Source organism: Fulmarus glacialis, unplaced genomic scaffold (assembly GCF_000690835.1).
Source record: "Fulmarus glacialis isolate BGI_N327 unplaced genomic scaffold, ASM69083v1 scaffold4602, whole genome shotgun sequence".
NCBI classification, from domain to species: domain Eukaryota; kingdom Metazoa; phylum Chordata; class Aves; order Procellariiformes; family Procellariidae; genus Fulmarus; species Fulmarus glacialis.
In genome coordinates, this window is record NW_009195789.1 from 3,378 (window position 1) to 26,162 (window position 22,785).

Genomic DNA, 22,785 nt, shown 5'->3' on the forward strand with positions numbered 1-22,785 from the left:
CAGAATAAAGCTTACTTGATTTTGCTTTTAAATGGACAAATAACTTGAATTACAATTCAAACACAGCTGACTGTGCCACTCTCAACCCAAAGCTCAAAAAAATTAAAACTTTTACCACAGTCAGTAACAACCTTCCCTGTTCTCATACCGACACGATGAGCTTTCAGCCTGAACATAGAGGGACTGAAGGTGCCTGTGCAGGTGAGCTCTTGCTTCTAGGGACAAAGAAATTTGAAGAAATCCAGTGTGTGATCAGCAATGGATGTAGCCAAACTCAAAGATGCTATCGGTTGTAATCTCGTATGACCTTAATAGTCTGCCTCATGCAATAAGGTACAAGGCTACCAGCTTTGACGTATATATTGTACAGACATGCGCAGAATAGAAAGGTTAGCAAAATCAGTAGCAATCAGGCCGCTGTTTAATTCACTACAGTTTTAATTCTACAACACCTGAAACATAAGAGCAAGAAAATTTTTTCAGACGCCCATTTTTCGGACAGTGCACCATTGCTGCACTGTCATGAGCTCCAGGTCCCGAACCCGGAGGCTTTTGCTCATAAATGATTCTGTAAAACTAACTTAACTTTTGTCAGGTGTAAAATAACGCCGATGATCATTGCTAATCATGTCATAAAGGTGTTCTGAAGATTAAATAACATCCGCAACCCTTCTTGCAGGTAAAGGGCAAGCATACGTGTATAGATTTTAACGTCAGGATGCAAACTCTGTTTTGAATAAAGAGCTAGTTTGGTCCTGCCATTGCCTTTGCTTGGGCTGGGAACTTCTAAAGTCTATTTGGGCAAGAAGGGAAGTTTAGCTACGCTATTTACTACTAAAATACAGAAATCAGACCATGTTAAACTGCCCATTATTTCATTAAATACTGAAAAACCTATATTGTCTGCTTTCTAGAGTGATCTTTACTAAGTAAAATCTTCGGGCGCTCAGGTTTATACATACCGCAAGCATAGATTACACTGCTACCGGGATCAAAGAACATCTCAGATCCTCAGCTCTGCCGTTAGTGACCTCAGCTCCCATCTTACTTAGCAATACTATAGAAATGAACGAGCAAACCCCTCAGATTAGCTCAGCCTTTACTAGAGGAGAAACAGTTAATGCTCATCAATTACATGGCTCCTTCACAGCCAGGGAACGACTTTGTCCAGCCTCAGTTAATCCGCAGCTGCTTGGCTTGTCAGAGGTGTGAGTGCCCGCGGCAGCGCAGGCGCTCTGCTCCGCTCCGCGGGTTGGACCCGTCTGGGGCCGAGCCAAGGGGAGGTGCAGAGGAAGAGACAAAAATGGAAAGAAAACCTTACGTGGGCAGAGTAACCTAACTGGAGCCCTTTTCAGGGGTTAAACTCAGCTTTAGTCCTGACTGTTTTCCTGTTTATGCTCACTGGATTTTGTAAAGACAGACCTACTGCTGTCCCACTACAGCTTAACCTTACAGCTACAGTGTTTCATGTGTGCGGGAAGAACCCTCAACCGAGACCGCTGTCTAGTTAGTCAAATTTAACAGAGGCAAGAAGACATCTCATGGAAGGTTCCCAACTTTTAGATGAGGCATCTGCCCATCTCTGTCTATCTGGAAGTCAGAGATCCTCCAGGTATTTTCCAGCTGGGAAGACACAACACTGGAGTTCACACTTCCAGAATTATTCTGGTAATCTAATTGCTGACGGTGTTTTTACAGTCCCTTTGCTACACCAAAATTTAATGGGATGTTACTATGAACATCTTGAATATGAAAGATACTTCTGTGTTATTTGAATTTTTATTACTTTGATTATATCCATGTCAAAAAGTAGGTTTTTATTCAATGAATACCATACATCTCTCATAAAATGCCATTTTTATCCTTAAAATTTTTTTCAGATCTGGAAAGATCCTTTTTTCATTCCCTAAGGCAGTAAAGCCAAGAAAAGGTTAGAAAGAAAAAAAGGAGTCTATATGAGATGACAGCTTATAAGCACATGAATAAAACAAAGGGTAGCAGGCTATCTTCCATTTTTCTCAAGATGGAAATATTATGTTTGATCTCATATGTAGAGCATCCCCATCCCTTTGTGAGATGAAATAATGGATTATTGAAGAGACACTGAATAAACCTGCACCGAATGACTTCATTCTCAGCCTCAGGCAGTCCAAAGGGGTCACGTTTGATGCACTGTTGCCAATGTTCAGTAATCGAACATTCAACTAAACCAAATAAAAAACAAGCTCCCCCCAAAATTCTACATGAGTCCTTGCTACCGATTTCCTACACTCAAAATGTTCAAATGCAAACAACTGATGTTTTGTATCTGAATTCTATGTTCCCTACTGGTTTATCATGCTAAAAATAATCAAATGATCACAGTGACATAATTTAGCCTACCTTGAAGTTAAGAGAATTTCCAGGAAAATTTCATTAACACTTCAATATTACCTAGCACGCACCTACATCTTGTACTAGCAAGCAAGTCTGATGTGAAGCACTTCCTTGAGAATTATTTATTTCACATGGTTTAATGTGATTAAGGATAATCCTACACCTGTTATTATATAGAAGAGTAAGCTAAACCACTGCAGTAGTCCCTTGCTAAAATTTCAAGACATTTTAAAGGATATTTTTACTATCAATAAACAGAGCTTTTTTGGGGGATTTGTTTAAACTGAGGTATTGGTTGAAGTCTTTCAAATTAATAACATGAAGTCTTTCAAACATGAAGCCTTTCATAATAAGATCCCAGTTTACCTTTGCTCTTGTAATCACAACCATTAAGATCAGTACGACCATCTTCAGGTTAATCTTCAGGGGAAAACATACTTTGCTTTGGCCTAACAATTTACTAAACCATCAATGAGTGCCATAGACTGGATTTTCAAACTGAAAAGGACCTGGGGGTTACAGTGGATGCCAGTTGAACATGAGCCAAGTGTTCCCTCACTGCAAAGGAGTAAACCACATACTGGGGCTACAGTAGGAAAGTAGCCAGCTTATCACAGAAATCATCTCCCTCCTACTTAATCATTCCTTCTTACCCAAACTTGCTGTTCTGCACAGAGATTTTCCACCAGTGACTCTCAGAGCCACTGTCATGCCTGCTGCTACGGACAGCTGATGATGTACTGACATGATCTTCAGGGAAAAGTTAATATTTGAATGTTGGTGGGAGCCCTTCACAGTTACGCATCCAGCACACTGTGCCTCCTGCAAACGCACAGGTGGAATACGAGTCAATATGAAGCCCACTATGACCTGGGCTCTTGGATGGAGAAGACCAATCTTCATCACATCCTTGCTACTGACTGACAGTGGGGACTCTAACTCCACTAACACGTGAGAAGACCGCTAAATCTGATTAGAGGAACTACAGAAGTTCCTCCCAACCAAAGCAGAAATAACAGATTGAGCGCCTGTGCTCAGAGTACTCCTCTGGTCTATGGATGACCACGATAACGCAACAGAAAGCACACCCACACTTCCTACAATTTCTCTGATAGTTTTGGGGTGTGCACAGACTGACTCTCTTTTTGAAAGCACTTTGCAGAGGTTCCATGATTGGCTCAAAATGGGCAAAAGCCCTAAAAGTAGCAACACAACTTTCTATATTTTGGAAAGATTAGTGAAAGGAAAAAAACAATGTTTAGTGGCAGTCTTAAAACCACATAAAAATCAGATTCAACCCCCATTTAGAAGTTTTTAAGAGCAACTGAGAGCACTGGCTTTCCTCTCTGGCCTTATGAGAGAATAAAGAATGAGAATTTAAGTAGCAAGAAAAGATAGCACAAACCCAACAAGTAACTCAACAAAACAATTGAAAGCTTTTATTGTGATACCTCAAGTAGATACAATATAGTGAAACAACAAATGATGTACAGTATTGCTAGGACAAAACAGCAACACAGCCATGTCACCTGTAAAAGAAAGCATTGTAAAGAGTTTAAGAAACAAATGAGGCACGACTCAACTGCCATTTATGACTCATGCTTTAGGCCTTAAACCATTTGTAACAGTCCTTTTAAAAGAAACCTCTGAAGTGTCTGTTCCTTTTGCAGTGTTTGTACTGCTGGTTGGATTAACATGAGTCTCAATGAAGTACAATAAAGTGTCCAAAAAGTTTAACAGTAATTTGACAGCTTCTTCCACTCATTGCCATTATCAAAGAATGGAGATGTTCAAAATTTGGTCTGTGAGACTCTGGGTCTGTTGCAATCTGACTGCTGAGATGAGCGTGCAGAAAAAGCTCTACAAGCATTACTCAGAGGGACACGCAAGTCCACCAAAAATGGTACACGCAAGTCCACCAAAAATGGTACACAGCATTCATGAACTCTTGCACTAAGTTGATACACCAATAAGAAATATGGATGACCATTTGGTTATGGGCGCAGTGATGACTATTTGTCAGAACCTCTGAGGCCAGATTTTAATTCAAAGAAATTTCATCAACTGTATTCCCCCTCCTTCCCCATGGATTGTGAAAGACTGCAAGAATGCAAGGCACACCACTCCAATTGTCCATTATGTTAGGCTTTGCTAGTGGGAAATTAAGATGGAATTATAACAAACTTCATTAATACAGTTTGTCATTGTATAGCTTACAATGAACGAGGGAAATTCATATTCTGGCCCTTTTTACTGGCAGATAAAATTGAGATTACTAGACTGCTAAAAGCATACAGCACAAGTGGTTAGGTTGATGTGTCAGCAATCCCTCACCAAATTCTGCAGCTTATTTCACAGCAAGTTTGCAACATAACAGAATTTTTATAGATGGCAGCATTGCCTTTTATTAATCAAAAAGGTACTTGGAGTGACCAGCCAAAGAATAACTCCAGTGTTTGGAGGCAGACTCAGCCCTGGAACACCATTGTTACAGCCATTATTTTGGACCCAGACAGAGAATGTGTGGTCAGATTACTAAAGTTACATCGAATTATGACTAATTACTTTAGGACAGGCGTGGCTTTAGAGGTTCAGAGAAAAAAAAAACTTTCAATACATGTACATTTTTGCTAGCAAATTCCTATGCATCCCAATGAACGTTTCTTCTAAGCCAGCTCATAGTCAGTTCATTTGGTCCAAGAAAGAGCCAGCAAGAAACAAAGGTTCACAAAAGCTTTTTGTTACAGTTTATAAAAAACAAAATACAAAATAAATGTTAAGACCAACAATAAAAATAACCAGTACAAGTAACAAAAGTGCTCAAGTTGGAGGGGAAGTAAACTTGCCCAGAGCAAACACATACAAACTTTAAATATAATCTTTAATATATTACAAAAATTGGTTAGAGGGAAAATGCTTTAGTAAAATTTTTTTTCAAGTAAGTTTATTTTTCTTTCAAATGACTGCTGGGGGGTTCAGTGACCAGACTGACCTCTTCACATCAGCCAGCAGCCATTGCTATCTGGATTCTACTTTCACCAAAACCAGTAACATCTTTACAAGGGGAGAAAATAATCATTGACGCTGCCAAGAAACACAGGAAGAAAATTCACATAGTCCCTCAATAGAATGAGCCTCAAGAATTGTTACATGGCAGCATGAAATAGCAATTCTGCACTAGTTCTACTCTTTACTCCTTCTAAGCGTCCACTCTTAAAAGACCAAAAAAGAATATTGCTTTGTTTGGTTCTCTTAAAAGCCATAAACATCACATATAGATCATTAACTCTTTATGCCAGTAGTCTGAAGCTCTATGTGCTAAGCACTTGATGAAGTCCCAACCTTTGGCATCAAAGTTAATTAAGGTTTTGGTGAAAATGTCCAGTTTGAAATACAAATAATGCACTGAAGAAAGAGGTTGAATTTCTAAGTAAGAATCAGACTGTGTTGCAGACAGCATTAACTTACTAACAAGAGATAGCCAAACCCCCAATTTTAGAGAGAAAAATCTTTAATACTTTACATATTTTCTTTAATTTCAACTCTCTACTGAAAAGCAGCCATTACTTTTGTCTTCAGTCCAGTGTACTGCTTCAAGTCTGTAGCCCAGAAATAAGAAAAGCCCAAAGATACATTAACTTAAATAAGTGTGTTCACAAGTATCAACATTGCAACTTTGGACTTTGAAGCCAACATAAACTTTTTGCTGATACAAGTTTTAGTGCCTTCTTTGTTGGCAACACACATTACAATGGAGGAAAACAAAATCCCAAGAATTCCAGGTCAAAAAGATCAAGAGACAGGCAACACCAAAGCCCATCTTGCATCAAAGACATTGTTAAAAGGAGAGTTTGATGCCTGATGATGTGAACATGAAGTAGTAATGTGTAAGCCACAAAATCCAGATTGAACACGACTTACCATGTCAGGTCTCTGGACTGAAACGCAACAGCTTTAACTACTTCTCTAATTCTTACATTTTTAATTCATAGACATAGATCACTACATCTTGAATGCAGTTTAGCCAGCCTGCATCATAGAGAATGTGTACACATGGGCGAACTCTCTTCTCTCTCTTCCTCTCCACAAAGACACCGGAAAGCTGGTTTTAAAGATTTGTATTGCCCCTACCCATTGGCATAATTTTTCATGTATGATAAAATTTCTAAAGTGCAGCAGAGTTCAGAAAGCCTATCAGAGATTCCCAAAAACGTAACAGCAGCAACAGCACCTATGACTAATTTTGCAGGTGCCATATTAGAATTGTTATTGAGAGAAAATGATTTTGTATTGCAAGGCTTCCATATTGTTCAGTTATAGTAATTACATAGTATTAAAGGGTTTTTTCCAAACGTTTTATCCTCAAGCATTAAAAGGATTAAAATACAAAAAGTCTTCAGAGACTGTTTAATTTGAAAATAAAGTTAGCAAATTTATGTAGAGCGTTTCTTTCATAGTTGCTCAGAATTTGCATGCACAGATACCAACAGCTAATACCGTGCATACACTTTCCAGAAGTTTCTCTCATTAACTCATTCCATTTAAGAAACAGCTTGAGAACAAAAAAGAAGGTGAGTTTCATATAAATTTTTGTTATAAAAAGGTACTTGGGGATGATTTAGCCAGCAAACCAAGAAACCCTTTCCCCACCCCCAAGTTTTAAAAACTATCTTGTTATTTCATTTTATGAAAAACTGAGTCAAACTTCTCTTCCCTCTTATTACTTCTCCTTTTCCTACAGGTACTATATTAATTTTCATGTCATGGGCTCTGGCCATTTCTCACAAAAATAAATATTTTTGTTCAAATGTAGCAGAAGCAGAATACTTCAACAAGTTTCCTTGATATCAACCTCTTTGTCCAGTGCATTAGGACTATACAGTTACATGGAACCAGCCATAAAACTTTACTGATGCACAAGTCCCTGTTACTGGCAAAGGTACAGTACCAAAACTTTTTTTTTTTAATACACCGACTAATTTTTTTTTTCCAAAATAGAAGATGCATATATTTTTCTGCCTTTTTAATCTTGCAAGCTATAGTTTATAAATTTCTTATCCAGCAAACTCCTTAGGGAATATGTTGGTCTTAAATGAACACATTCTATAGCATTATTGATTTAAAATCCTTCTAAGGTATTTCATTAAGATACCAAATCTCTAGCACAACCTTTCCTAACAACTTGAGACCTGCTAACTTCAGTCAGTGCAATTGAAATATTTTTTAAAGTGAGCACTGTACCTTTAACCAATTCACCTACAAGATGTACATAGGTTGTGGTACACTCAAATTTAAAAGAGAAATTAATAACTACAATACTGCATCCTCTTCACTGCCAAACACATCAGAAATTGCTACATATAAAAAAGCACCCCATCCCATACATTCTTTCGGACTGCTCAACATAGAAACTTCTACAGGTCTGGAGTGTAGGTGTTTAGGCAAGAAGCATGCACAGCAGAAGGTAGCATTAAAGGCATAGGTCAGAGATAGATGCTAACCAGTAAAATCCGTTTTCAATTAGTGAACTGTTTCTCTAGTTCGAGAGAGTTTAGAAAAAGGTCATCCAAAATGTTCCAAAACAACTGTTCACACAATAATACACGTACAAAAAGAGGGAACTTACACAAGGAGAAAAGGCAAACATGGCCTGAAATAGCCACTTACACTACACTACTCATTTGTGAGGTTTCAGAGTTCAGTGATATTCTCAGGGCCACTCTAGCCAAGCTCTTCCTTTACTTTGCGTTAGTCTTTGTAAAGCATGTTCCACAGAATATTGTCCAAACAGAAGGAAAAAGGTTATGATTCACTCCCAGCCATTGTCTTTTATCATGTGGGCAAGTTCAATGATAAATTTTCCTTCTTTGTATTTCTGACTGCTCTCAAAAGCATGTTCCTGTAAAGAAGAAAAATCAAGACACTGAATTAAGCTGGGGAAATTAAGAATTTTAAACATCAAATTTGCATTAAAAATACAAACCAGGAGACAGTCCAGTTAACATCCCAAATTAAGGGTGGGAGGGAGGAAAGAGAGGATGAAGAGGATTGAGAAGGAAATAGGAGTAAACTTCTCGTAAGCGGAATTGGCAGATCCACTGCACAACAGATCTTGCTTTAGAATTTTCCGTGTTCTCTCACTGCTTATGGAATTTTAACGCTTTTAAGTGAAGGATAGGAAATGGCATGTTATGTGTGTTCAGTTTCCTTATACCCATAAGCAATGAAAAGAGGCAATGGGGAACCTTTTCGAAAGCTCTCCTCTATATTCATCATCAGAGGGAATGCATTAGGACAACTTCTTTCTATAAGATCTGAAGCTATACGGAATCCATGAAAATCCGACATGCAATACCCAGAACCGAACATTTTCAAAACATCAAACTTGCAACACAGCTGCAAGTGTTACAGGTAACTGCACAAGTGCACAGATAACTTTTCAAACAACAGAATCAAGTTCACATTAGTTGTAAGCAGTGTAAACATGCTCAGTACCATTTATTGTAATTCATATTTTTGCTATACGAACCAACTTTTGCAACCCAAGAAATTAAAGACCCACTTTGACAATTTCTTCCATCCGGTTTAGCGTATGTGGTTGGTAATCTTGCAAAAAGATATTACAGAAGTATTAGCTAGCTTTAATAGCACCTATAGCTCATGCTTGTTTCGTAGTCCGGTATAAAGTTATTATCTACTACAACATTCCAGCAGATGTAAGGAAGCAAAACTACATTACAATCTGATACATACAAAAGCACTAGAGCTAACTCACCTCTAAACTATCAGTATAGGTGCTACTCAGTGGCCTACTCAAATATCTGTGCTTCAACATATAAACATTTATCAAAGACTTAAGTATATTGCTTACATATTTCCATCCAAGAGTGGTTTTACAGTTTTCACAATAGATATCTGCTACAGCATGTAAACCTGTCAGAAGAACTCGCTCCTCTGCTGGACCACAGCCCACATTTACCCTGAAAAAAAAACAAAGGAGAAATTACTCTACATTAACTGCACGAGAGTGTTTCTTTTCTTAGCTGTTACCCATCTTTTCTCCAGAGGACAAAAAATAGTTAAAAAAAAAAGTGCCCAACTTATTCAATGCTGTAAAAGTAACTTCCTCTGTTACACTGAGCTGAAGGATGGGAGGAAAAAGGTTTTGTTTTTTGTTTTTCAAGCGGCTAGTCTAAACAGTGAACTGTTGGTGATGCCCACTTACTCCCATCAACAGAGACAGGCTAAATAGTTAAACTCTCAGAGAACAGAACACTAAGCAGTAACTGGACACCTCTACAGTTTCAGGCTTTTCTTTCAAAAACAATTTGAGACCTCTATAATGGAAGTCTGTAGCAGTAAATCAGCACCAACAGCTGAATTGAGAACCAAATCCAACTAGCAGCAAGAAAAAAGCCTCATAAATATTTCTTTGCTACAGATCAGCAGACTAAGCCTTGATGAACAAACAGCAATATTAAAAAAAAAAAAAAAAATCAAAATCCCATCAAGCTAGCTTTTTCATGAACAAGAGTCTATGCAGAGAACATCAGCAAGACTAAATTAAGTTTTTAGACAGTGTTATACAAGAGCAAAATTTTGCCATTTTCGCTCTTGTATTACCAGATTCGTACTACTATAATTATATTATAAGTCCCAATCACAACTGAACGACTATATATAAAAAGAATTTCAAGGATCTGCAATCTAATCCTTTGCAGTTTTAGTTCCATTATCCTGGTCTAAAATAGACTAAAACACTTAACTGTGTTTCTTTTTTCCAAAATGCTGCAACACAATAAACTGCTGAAAAATCAAGACAAAAATGCAATCCTGCATATTAGAAACTTAAAATACATCCATTAGCAAATTCGAAGAGCCTTGTATCATGGGTAGGACATGCCTAAAATTGCAAATATTAGGCTTGCTAAGATCACAGAGACCTTTTGCCTCTAGCACATTTGCAATATTCAAGGTCATTTAAGATGTACCAAGTTTCCTGGAACATTAACCTGTAAATGTATCTAACTATCACACTGGAAAATTCTTTAGACTACAGCAGAGTTATCTAAAGCAAATTTACAGTCATGCAATATATTTCGATTTCTGGAATATCTCAGAACAGCAACTCTTACTCAAGACAGTTACCATGACATATACAAAAGGAATTTCACATTAACACTCTCCCCTAAACTTTCAGCTGTTAGCAGAATTTCTTAAAAGATTATATAAACTAGTACGCGCATAGGGATACTTATGAATCAGCTCAGTAGCTCTGTAGTAACTGTTGCTGGTGAGTAACACCAATGTTAAAAAGAACAGGGCAAAGTGTAGCTACACTAATTCCTACTGTTTTCCACTTACAAAGCATACAAAAAAAAAAAAAAATCACACTCGGTAGGCAGTGTGCATAACCATAATAACATACTTACACAGAATTAAAGAGGTAGGCTCGTCCCTGGCTTCCCTGGAAGGACTGCACAAAAAAAAAAAAAATTGCACTTGTTAAAACCCACAAAAAACCCCACCAAACAAAAAAATAGTTCTAGAAGAGCGTGTTAGTATGCATATAAACATAATACAGATATAAACTATTTCAAATTAGTTACTTTAAGTTAAAAGTTTATACCAATTCTTTATAGGAAAGCCTGGTCAGCAAAGTTTTCACCCACATTAGATTTTTAGCAACGGTTTTAAGTTGTTAAGTATTATTGTCCAAAATAAGACATCCGTAATGCAAACAAAACATACTTTTTTCCTACCTCTCTGCAAGATATCAATTCTCATTTTCCTAGACATCCTTCATGCTAATTAAAATCTGCTTTTAACTCAAAAGGAATTATTTCCATCTCCTCTGTCCTCTCCCAAAGGAGATTTTGCACCCCAAAGATGATTTATTTCAATTTTGTTGCATCGTTTGATGTAAGACCAGCAAAATTCTGGACCAATCATGAAACCAGCATACTGTATTCAGGAAATGCATCTGATCAGTTTATAAGCTCAGCTTTACTTTAATTAAACAACTGTTATCATCAAATGCCTAAGCACAGCCGTATGGCTTCAAATCTTTCACATTCCGGATAGATTGTGGAGAAAAGATGACTGGTAGACTCTCTTGGCTGGATCTGAATGAATGTTTTAGTTCAGAGCAGTAGCACAGTTTTGAAGTAAAACCCCTAATCAACCACACTTACTGGGGGTTGCTTTGGCATCCAGAGCAGTTTCAGTGCCTGTGAACCACATCTTTGTTCCTTCTGTACCAAACTAAACCAGAAGCTCTTCCACTGTGCACTCTACAAACGCTAATGACGATATAAAGGCCTGAACCTATGATCAGACAGCCTTGAGCTACAAACATCCTGGCAAAACTTGTGAGCAGACTAGACCCAGCCATAGGTAAAACATTCAAAATGTATGTAAGACACTGCCTTCATCTGTTGATTTGTTCCTTCTGTATTGAATTGCTTGCTAATTTAGACATAGCCATTATTTCCCATTCAAACAGGATCACACTGAAACAGAGTTTTTCTTTTTTCTCTCTTCCATACTGAATTCCATTTAAAAAAATCCCTAAATTGTCTTAATTTCTTTTTTCCCAGAATTTCCCTTCGCTAACCTACTTTCGAAGAAAATTAACAATTTTATCCATGCTGAAGAGAAAGTACAATTGTTTTTAAGAATCCTTGCAGTTCCAGTATTGAAGATCAAAGACCAACTTTTCTGAAATGTACATTAGATCAACATGGAAGGTTTTTAGAAGGAAAATCTCACCCTAAATATTTTTGAATGGTTTTAGTAACATTAGGCATAGAACCATAGGCAGAAGGACCTTTCTGCAATGGATTCTTCTTCTGACATGTATTTAGTTACATAATTAGAAGTCACTTGACACCAAAATAGGTATTTTGCCAGTCTAATGATTACCAACACAACACCAGTAACTGTTGTACCTTAACTACTTACTCAGAACAGTTTGCAAAAAAAGATGTAAAAGGGAAATGTATATAAATAAAGACTTTTTGATCAACATTAACCCGATTATATACTGCAACAAAGAATGTTAAAAGAAATCCATGACTCTGGACTACTGTAAATAGCAATGGTGGCGGTGTAGTTACATACAGCCCTTACTACTCATAAAATTTCATCTTAAGATGAGAAGTTCTATTTAACAGTTTATAGCATTAATATTTTAGTATTATTTTAGCAACCATTTAAAAGAATTATTAAACGCAGATTTTTGGGCACAGAACATATTTCTTCATCTATAGCAAAGACAAAAGGAAAGGTACTCTCTCCATTATCCAGAACTGCAAGTCTTATTTTTCACAAGGTGAGGAAAAAAAAGATAGGCTATGCAGTACAGTGAAAGCTAAAACTTCAGGTAGGACTGACCCTGAAAGGAGAGACTTAGTTGAGTACAGAGTCTGAACAACTCTGCCAGGAAGCAATCCTTATGCCTACCGTTAAAACAAACAAACAAAAAAACCCATCACTAGTTCAGTTCTCCTGAGATACTTAAAAACACATCACAAAACTGGCAGAATAGTATGAAACCTACAGTCTGTAGTTTCTATAGAACAAGCAGTGCTCTCTAAATTAGAGCCAGCGTCTCACCATCAACTATGCAGAGAATGCTTACTGCAGATGAAGACAAAAACTATTCATGTGTATACTCTCAAAAACTGCCCATTAACAAATGAGTAACTAGCCTGAGTCAACTACACATTAATTTAGAGACAACAGTAGTGCAAGCCCAAAATTTAAGAAAAGGCAAAGGAAACACTTTAAAGGTCCTCTTATTCATTAAGAAGTAAACTTGAACTAGAACTTCCTACTTCCATGTACCCAAAATTAAGAAAAAGAACTTTCAAAGCCATGATGACCATTATTTTTGGTTAAGCTACCGTAAAAAATCCTTAAATTAAAGCAGCCATTTCTCCTTGCTTTAAAAACTGTTATGAATTAGAATCACAAATCTTTTTTCAAACTGCACCAAGAAATACTCTTTCCTATTAAATTAATCATGTGCTAGTTTCTCTATTTACATGTAATTACTCATGCCAATCGCATACAAATTAATGTGGTTTTTTTTTCGTCTGGTCCTACACAATCACTTTTAAAACTACTTATATGCCATACCTGAAGTTCCCCAGCTAGCTGGGAAAGAAAAAGACTCCAGAACAAATCAACAGTCAGGAGATCTTTTGAACTACTTTATGCAATTATTTCTGCCAAGTTTATGTTTAGTCTTGACTTAGTATCACCTAATAAAAGCTCTCCTTTGACCCTACATTTCTCAAAATTAAGCAGAGGGCAGTAACAGGATGCCAGAAATAGCAGAAAAAGCCCTTCCCGTTTCATAAGCTGAAAAAAATTCCAGCCAAATGAAATACAAACCGCAGGTTGGAAAATACTGCTTTAGTTCTTTTTTCCTGATGTATTTTTAAAGATTACTTTTCTTTTCTTGTACACTTTGCTTTGTTGCCCTAACTATGCTGCAATCTCCTAGGTTTTTCCCCCCCTCAGAAACCGCCATCTTTATTACCTTCTAATTTTTGGGATTATCAGGGTAGAGTGGAAGGGAAAACTGAACCTTTTCCTGGGACAGTCGTTTCAGAAAGAAAATCTGTTCACAAATATCCCACCATGAAAAGCTCCTCCATTCCCACCTTCTCTAGCTTCCTGTTTGCAGAGTTTGGCTGATTCATCTTTCTCGCCTACATACATGTTTAGAGGCTAAATATTATATTTACGTGCCATAGAACAATTGTTTCTTTGTCCAGCTGGGAAGAGTGAGTTCCTCCATGTTTACATCACTCACAGATAACTTGAAAGCAACCTGTGGCAACTTGTGTTACTGTGTTCTGGAATACAGAACTTGGGTCTAGGTAACTCAGATTTTCCTTTAAAACCAGTATCAAACCACAACATTAATGTGTCATTGAGCATTTAATGGTCTGCAGTCCATCCATGTGGAACTCTCATATGCTGACTGAAGTAAAAGCACTGTAAAGATACCAATTTTTAAATTCCCGTGCCTTTTAATTTTTCTTACTTATTTCTTAACTTGTCAGAGCTTGGCAGTCATAGTTTCTTATTCACATGAACAGCTGAAGAGATTTTTTTTTTTCCCCCAAAACTGTATTCAAACAACACAAAAAGGTATACATCTGTCCCATATGCATTCTCATGACCACAGAATATTGATTTACATGTAGGATCCACCTACTAACAGGTATAAGAAAGATATATTATCAGAGCTCCACTTCATGATGCATCCTATTACTAGAAATGAAAAGAGGACAACTCATTTTGGCACTTGAACTGCTTGCTAAGCTTGTAACTCGGCTACAAACAGAGTATTTTGCATAACCAGAAAAAAAAATTAATACTGAACAAACATTTGTTTTTACCAGCATCAAGTTTCTCACACTCTGCACTGTATGATTCAGTTATACTGATATGAATTTTAAGAGACTGACAGGTTAAACGCCTTGTGTGTCAACTCCTTAAAGGAAATGAAAGAGAAGAGAATATTTTAAATGGCAGTGTCAAGGACTAACAGGCATAACTGTTCAAACCAGTCTCCAGACTGCTCTTCTGAAGAATAAACATCACCTATGCAAACGCAAACTTTTACTTTGCAAGATTTGTTCAGCACTTCCAAGATTGCTAGCACTATACATAACTCGTAACTAAAACTGAACATTCTATTAAAACTGGGTTTTAAATAGGCGTCTTACCCAGTAGAGACGAATTAGAAGATAGTGGCAACTGTGACCAAATGTTATCAATAATAACTCATATCAACCAGGATTTTTACTTAGAAGCTGTGTAATTTATCAGTTCAACTAATATTTGCACTTATAACAAACTTGCTGTAAGTCTGCTTTTTCATGGTCCTCAATTAATAATATTGCATTGATTTACGAGTTAACTTTTTCCCTAGAAAATCCACATCTTTGACTAGCTCTCCATTCCTACAGGAAGAGCTACAAGATCCATAAATACTTCTTGTTTCAGCACAGTTGAAAGTATCTAGAATGTCAGATAGTGTAAGCAAAATTGTTTAACTGTGCTTAGGAACCATACTAAGGTCAACTGCAACAATAGTTTGGTTTGATGATCTGTCATCTAATAGACCTCTGGCATCAATACATTTTGTAGTAAAGAAACTTTATGAATGTTTCACTTTACACACTAGTACATACCTGCAGAATTAGATATGATCTATGCTTCTAACTTAAACCCGTCATTAGCTCTAACACCAGGATTAGGTGTTTTACCCAGGAGAAAAGGAAGTATCAGTTAAGCAGAACATGTATTTACTGCCCTAAGGCATACCTAAGGGCATGGGTGGGGGAAGGGAAGCTACTAAAAAGCTTATGTAATTAATTATTCCCCACAGATGGGATTAGATTGTGTGGCTAGAGATCATGCTCCACAGAAAACACCCAGAGAAACTGCCATCTTAGCATGTATTAAAGGTATGGCAGACATTATTATACGCAAGTCAGAATGGCATTAACAGTATCTTCCCCTAAAACAGCTTGCAAGCTACTCGTAACATGGAAAAATAATTTTAAAGAATGTAAATGAAAGAAGTCCACAGGTTTTTTTTTGTTTCATTTTGAGTTTCCTTTCATTTGCTAGAGTTCACTTTACAAGCTAAGATAGATCAACCTGAATTAGTATTGTGAACAAATACGCAATTCAAAGAAATATTACTGAGTAATTCAGAAGACAGTATTCTCAGGGGCAGTGTTCTTAAGGTAAACCAGAATCACATACAAGAGCTCTGATGTCTGAAATTATCTTCTGAGTAAGATGCATCAGAGACTGTAAGGATATCCTGTCACTTCAAGATTTGCAAAATAAATTCAGAAATTTGAATTCAATATAAGCTACAGACAAAAAAATTTATCAGGGAAAAAAAGATTTGATCCACTTGATAGTTCTCTCAGATCCAACTCCTTTATACTGCAGACAACTAGAGATAATGCTGCTCAGCTGCTTACTAGGCAAGTTCTAAATGACTCCACGATAAGTATTAAAAAAAAGTTTTGAAAGTACCTTTCCATTCAATTATTTACTGATTTTAATAAAGCAAGTTATAAAGTTCAATATGTAGAGAATAACCTTAAAAAATTCCACCTCCAAAACTGCATGCCTGCAAATTTGGCAAATGATATTTCCCAAAGACTTTGTCAGACAGGACAAGTTATCTTGAGTTATACAGAATCTTGAATGTATTTCAGAAATAATTAATGTCAAAACACCCATAGAGTACACTTCCCCTGCACACTTTCCAGCTCCTTTAAGCCTTCAAATCTATTCTTGGATGTTTTCCAAAGATTGCTTCTCTTCTAAAAACTAGGTTCTTCCCCCAAGAGAAAAAAACAGAACCCAAAAAACTAGAAGCCTCTTAGGGAAAATTATCACCAGAATATTTACGAAATTAGGCCCATTCTCAACTTTTTCAGAAGGGAACAAAAATGGCGTTGAAGCATACAACAGGCCCAACTATCTTTCCAAGCACTCCTTATATCATAAGCAAAGGGGATTACCAAATTGAATCAAGCACATTTACTTAAAGACAATAAACCCTTAAAAAAAAATCCTCTTGAACTCATCAGTTAAACAGTGGAGGACAAAACCAGAGATTGCTACGCAAGGCTAAAAATGTTTTGGCATATATTTAAGCTGAAGACTTTTCCTTCTCATCAATAATGTAACAGCAGACATACTGAATACCGTGGAGAACTAAATTTAACCACCAAGATTGTTCTTTTACCCATAAGGTGCAAGGATTTCCCAGTGAAGTCAATGACAGTTACGTATATATACCTTTATGCAGAACTTGTTCTTGAAAATATTGACACATCTAGTCTTGTCTGTGACTTCATATGACTTTTTCCCCCCTCTCGTCAGATATGCTTTGCAATGAATGAGGCAGAAGAAAGTGACAGTATTTATACAGGCATCTATACAAAGTAATCCAGATTTTCTTCCATCCCCAGCATTAAGGCACATTGTAAGACGATTCAACAGTCTTTCAAGCAGGTCAACCTTGAGTAACAAAGCATTATCCTTTGCAATATATACACTAGGTTCCAAGATTTCATTAGGTATTTGCATTTCTTTGTAATTTGTTGGACCTTGACTGAATTTCTAAACAATTACTGGAACTTAGTGGGTACAAGCCATCCTCCAGTGCTTTGGAACTCAGGCTCTTCAAGCAACATTTGCCTCCTGTAAAATTAACTACTGCTAATAATCACTGCACATTCTCCATGGTTTACAAACAAATCAGAAGAAAGCTCTTTCAGTTAAGCCTTTCACAAAACTTATTTTAGAATCACTTTAAGAGCAGCATACACACAACATTTTTTACAGGCCACACAAGTGGCAACCTCCCCTGGACTTCAAAAAGTCTTGTACAAGTTTTCCCTCAAAGCTCAATTACGTCAATTTTTTAAATTGTTGGGATTTTTTAAATTATCATTAACATATACTGTTTGGTCGCTTTTTATGTGCTACTTGAACATTTTAAATCTAACAAGTGCCCCCTATGGCATCAATTTTTTGCCTTGCTCTTTATTAAGGCCTGTGGCTGCTTGCTGATAGAGGTTACTTCTCTTCTGTGCCTGTAGTCATAGTAGGATATGATTCTAAAAATATCCATTTGCTTCTTTAAAGAAATAAAAAAGCTGCAGGTTCTTCCCCTGTGCTCTGAACGACCCTCAATGTAGTGAAGACTGGTATACTCCTAATAGTATTTTTTAAAAAAATGTTTAATATTCACTTTGAAGTCTTCACCAAAAAAACCCACAAAATCCAGCACTTGCAGACTTGTTAACAATGCAAAATCAGTAGTTTCCAAGACGTACCTAACACCACTTTAAAATTACACTTACTTGAATTCAAAGGCATCTACAGTTTGTTAGTTCTCTTATTATGTAACCTTCAAATCAGTGTTTTCCCCAAGATGACTGGAGTTATAAATTATTACGGCAACAGCTCATACATGTGTGCATGTGTTCAGCTGTACAGACTAATATTTGTCGACATGTCTACTGCTGATGACCTCCTAGTTTGGGACTCCTCAACCAGCCTTCTTCCCATTCCTCCCCTTCACCCAAGTTCCTCCCTTGGGCGCAGAAAACACAAGGTTATAGAGTGAAAACATCTGGAAACGTATGCTCTAATGACTAACATCCAAGTTGATTTCAACACTAGGCAACACATCGAGTCCTTTCATAATTGCAGAGAAAACTAAAACCAGGGATAATGATGACTTCACTTGTGCAGGCAGCACATTTTTATACTGTCTTTATTAGTCTGCATTCTTATTTCTAAGCCATTGCCAAGACTCTTGGTTGCCATTTTATCACCAGCAAGGGCACAAGAAAAAAAAGGGCTTCATGATTAATTCTAAGGCAAGAAAGAGATCCTACTGCTCAAACAGAACAGAAATAGAATGAAAAGGTGATTCGTGTACACTGCCATCCTTGTCAGACAATTGGCATCAACAGTTCTCAAAAGCAGAACTGCAAATCTGTACTGAAGTCTGGTATTCTGAGGACCAGAATCAAAGGGATGATTGACAGAAATATGCAGCACTCTTTGCTTTTCCATGATAGACCAACATTTAAGAGAAACACCACTCATTTCATAGCATAGCTTATCTTTTCATCTTGAAGTTGGAAGCGTTATAGTGTCAGGTATAGCAAATGCTTATACCCCAAAGCACATTAGAAAGCTAGGTGTAGCTGCTTTAAATTAAGAGTGCACCATCTATTTTGGCTTTTTCCCTGACCACAGAGAAAAAGAAAGCAACAATCATCATGCACCCAGGAAATGTGGGGTGGGGAGGAACACCCAAATGAAGCAATTACAGCTAGGTATCAAATACTGTTTGCCTTCATCTGCTGAAGAGTATTTGTGGCACTGAGGTTCTGGAGTGAGATTGGAAAAAAGTGAGACAATCTGTAACCAAAAATTTTATTTAGCAAATGTTACGCACAGCTTTAGCTTTTAACTAAGCCCTCAAAGCAAGGTGGGGGGGGAAATAATCTTGAGCAGTCCAATGCTCTGCTCCATCAATAAATCCAAAACAGCACAGGAAGTGTTCAGTTCTTAGCTAACTTTAGATTGTATAGAGTAAACTTGCTACACTTCAGGTTATTTTAAGTATTTTTGCTGCAGCTGGGTAGTTACAGTAACTAGGATTCTAGGTATTATTAGAGTATAAATAACAAAAAATCTCTTATTAACCTAAGCTCATTGCATATAACTTCCACCCATGAAAGTACCTTAGGAGAACTTCAGAAAAAAGATTCATATAAAAAAACAGTTCTGAAGTACACTCATCTGTTAGTCCTCTTACAGTTCTAAGTTATGTCTACACATGTTGTCTAGGATGTTTCTTCAGTTTTTATTTTCCAGGTTAACCTGTGTTTTCATTTAAAAAAAATCAAATCTTATTTCCTCCCACCACTCCCCCTGCCAGCCCCCAGGACAGCACTATTTATTTAACAATCCAAGTGTATCTAACTATTGCTTTGCAGTTGTTTCCACCAGAAGAACTTCTCCAATGTTGGAATATATACAAGTTAAGTTTAAAGGAGGATGGGTTTTTTAAAGCTATGTTCCAAATACAAGTACAATAGATAAGAATTTTTTTTTTATTTTACAAACATACAAAAACATATACCTCACATTTAAATGTATTTCTCATTATCACACAGATTTAGACAATAAAATATGGTCAAGAAATCTTAAGTTGACAGAATATGGATCAGCTGTCAAATAAGCATATGCAAGTAGAGCAACTTTTGTAAGATGTCTTCACTGAAAATTATGGAAGCCATAACTAAAGCAGAATCCATATCTAACACCCTTCCCAACACCATTAGAAACAACTTAGAAGTATTTGTATTTACTAGATAGATTTTTTTTTTAAAGAGTTCTCCATGTTCTTTGAATTGAAGATTTGATTTTTTTAATGTTTGAAATTTATGAAGCTGTAATATGAACATGTGATTTGCTTAAGAACATATTCAAAATATTCTGCTGACCAAAACTCCCAAGACCTCAGAGAACAACTGGCTCGTGGTAACTGTGGCAGTTTAGTCAACATGCAAAAAAAAAAAACAAACCCAAAAACCAAAGTCCACTAGAAGAGCTTCCTATTAAGTATGTGTGCTTGAACTGCATTTTCTCGATGAATTTACACATCTCAAGAGACACAGCTAGCAAAATTTCATTCTTCCTGTAGGCATCTACAACCTGAAGTTCAGGAAAGATGTAACCCCTCCCACTAGTTTTTAGCCTAGAACATATAGCGAATAATGCAGCTGTGATTGCTTGTAATTTAGAATCCAGTGTTGCCAAAAAGGCCCCTTATGCTCAAATTCTAAAATCAACATGGAAACAAATGAAATTTAAATGCATTCACATTACTATTTGAATATTTGTCTTGTTTTTGCTGACCTTAAAACGAAGTAAGATCAATCACTATAAAGAGAGGAACTTTTTTCAGCTTAATAGAAGTAAAACAAATACTCCCTCTTAAATCTCTTCACATAATTTTATATATGTAGCTAGCTCACTGTTTCACATTTAGTGTGTCACATTTGCAGTTCCATGCCTCAATACATGTACTAAGTTGAGGGAAAGAATTGTTCAGGGGAAGAGACTAAAGGCAGAGCAGAAGTAAGCACGCAGTAAGCAACGCTGCCAAGAACTGTCACCAATTTTACTATTTGAGTCAAAAAGTTGTCTTGAGATCTAAACAAAGATCAAAAACATTAGTAACACAAGAAAAACTGCATGGGAAAAACCCATTATTTACTGATAACCCTCTCAGGGATAAACAAGGAGGTATACTTTCTCCTCACCCAAAGAAAACCTCAATTCAGAAGCAGCAGCATTCTCAACTCCCCCATCTCTTCAGCACTCACAAGCAGCATCACCTTAGTGCTGCTGAACACACAAAGAGGCAGAAGCAACAGATAAGATTAGTTATAAAGGGCTTGCCACTAAAAATTTTATTTGACAAAATAGTTATATAGAAAGCAATTTGTATTAAGAGGTTTGAAAAGCAACTGAAGTGTTTTCTGCAGGACACCATTAAGAGCAAATCCATCAGAAGCTTATTTGAAGCAAAGAATGAACCAGTCTGTCAAGTATTTATCCCAAACTTCAAGTTTTCCTACGTATTTCATACATCACAAATCTTGGTTTCTTCCAGCAACAGGTAAGAAGGACAGGCCTAGCCCGTTTCAAGAATCCACCCATCCTCTAAGCTTAAGTTTAGACAGTCCAACTATTGTGAACATCTCTGGCTACTAATATTCCTTAGGAACTGGTATACAGCAGAAGTAAATGTGTTTACAGATTCCATAACAGCAGCGGAACATTCTGGAAACAGCCAGTTTTGTGACCTTCAGTCAAACAGAGTCAAGAATAATCTTTATGTGGAATCACCATAACCAGAATCATTTCCCTACCCAGAGACCGATGTTTTGTTCTGACAGTTTTCCTTAGCAGACTTTTCAGATATGACAGCTCACAAATAGTACCTACCTCACAGTAGACAGAGCTTGTTAATATGGGGAATACATTAGATCAGCCTTTATGCTGCATTCAAAAGTTTCCAGAATATATCCAGTCCTCAGTACACAACACGTATGACCCAAGAGTGAACCCAGGGAAGACACTTTGAAGTATGCATCAATTTGCATCCCTTATCTACTGGGAGCAGTGATACAGTGATAACCATTTTGGTTAAGAAATAATTCATGAGGTCTCTAAACAAACCACTTGCCTTGGAGATCAATTCATCGTGATTGGCTAGATGGGCTCTGCAGTGGATACAGCTGTAGGTTCGATGACAGTTTGGCAGGTAAGCCTGGAACGTTTTTGATTTTGTCATTTTTACCATCTCTGCTGGTGGCTCCTCACTCAGCTCAGGGCTGGCACTTGAAGAATTACAACTTTGCTGAACTCGCTGACAAAAGAAACACTGGAATATGCAAGCAAAAGCCGTTGTTGTTCTGGAGTGTGTGTGGCACTTTCCACACAAATGACAGAAGAGAAACAGTCACAACCTGTAGGTGAAAAGAGCAGAACAATTAGCAGCTTACAACAAGGCCAGAATAAACTTGTTATTCAACAATTCTAGAGACAAAGCGAAGTGTTATTTAGAGCAAATGCCTGGCTACACTACAGGCCCCTTTTTTTCTATGAAGCTGCTCAATTCAAGTTCCATTCAACACAGCAACAAGCAGTTCTGTTCCACTAGTGGTGTCTACTCCACCACATTTCTAATGAGGGAGGAGATGCAAACAGTTCTCCATGAAACAAGCACTTTCTACAATATACCAGGTATACTCTTTAAGA

The 22,785-nt window shown here is 37.0% G+C and overlaps 1 protein-coding gene across 1 annotated transcript; it reads right to left on the bottom strand.

The window, feature by feature from the left end:
* Window positions 1-7,402: 7,402 nt before the first annotated feature.
* LOC104072223 (protein yippee-like 1) lies at window positions 7,403-22,555 on the bottom strand. Its single transcript, XM_009588202.1, has 4 exons — window positions 22,211-22,555; window positions 10,809-10,852; window positions 9,248-9,356; window positions 7,403-8,275 (listed from the first exon to the last, which is right to left on the bottom strand). The coding sequence occupies exons 1-4, from the start codon at window positions 22,325-22,327 to the stop codon at window positions 8,186-8,188; spliced, it is 360 nt and encodes a 119-aa protein (XP_009586497.1). The 5' UTR covers window positions 22,328-22,555; the 3' UTR covers window positions 7,403-8,185.
* Between the last annotated feature and the right edge of the window lie 230 nt (window positions 22,556-22,785).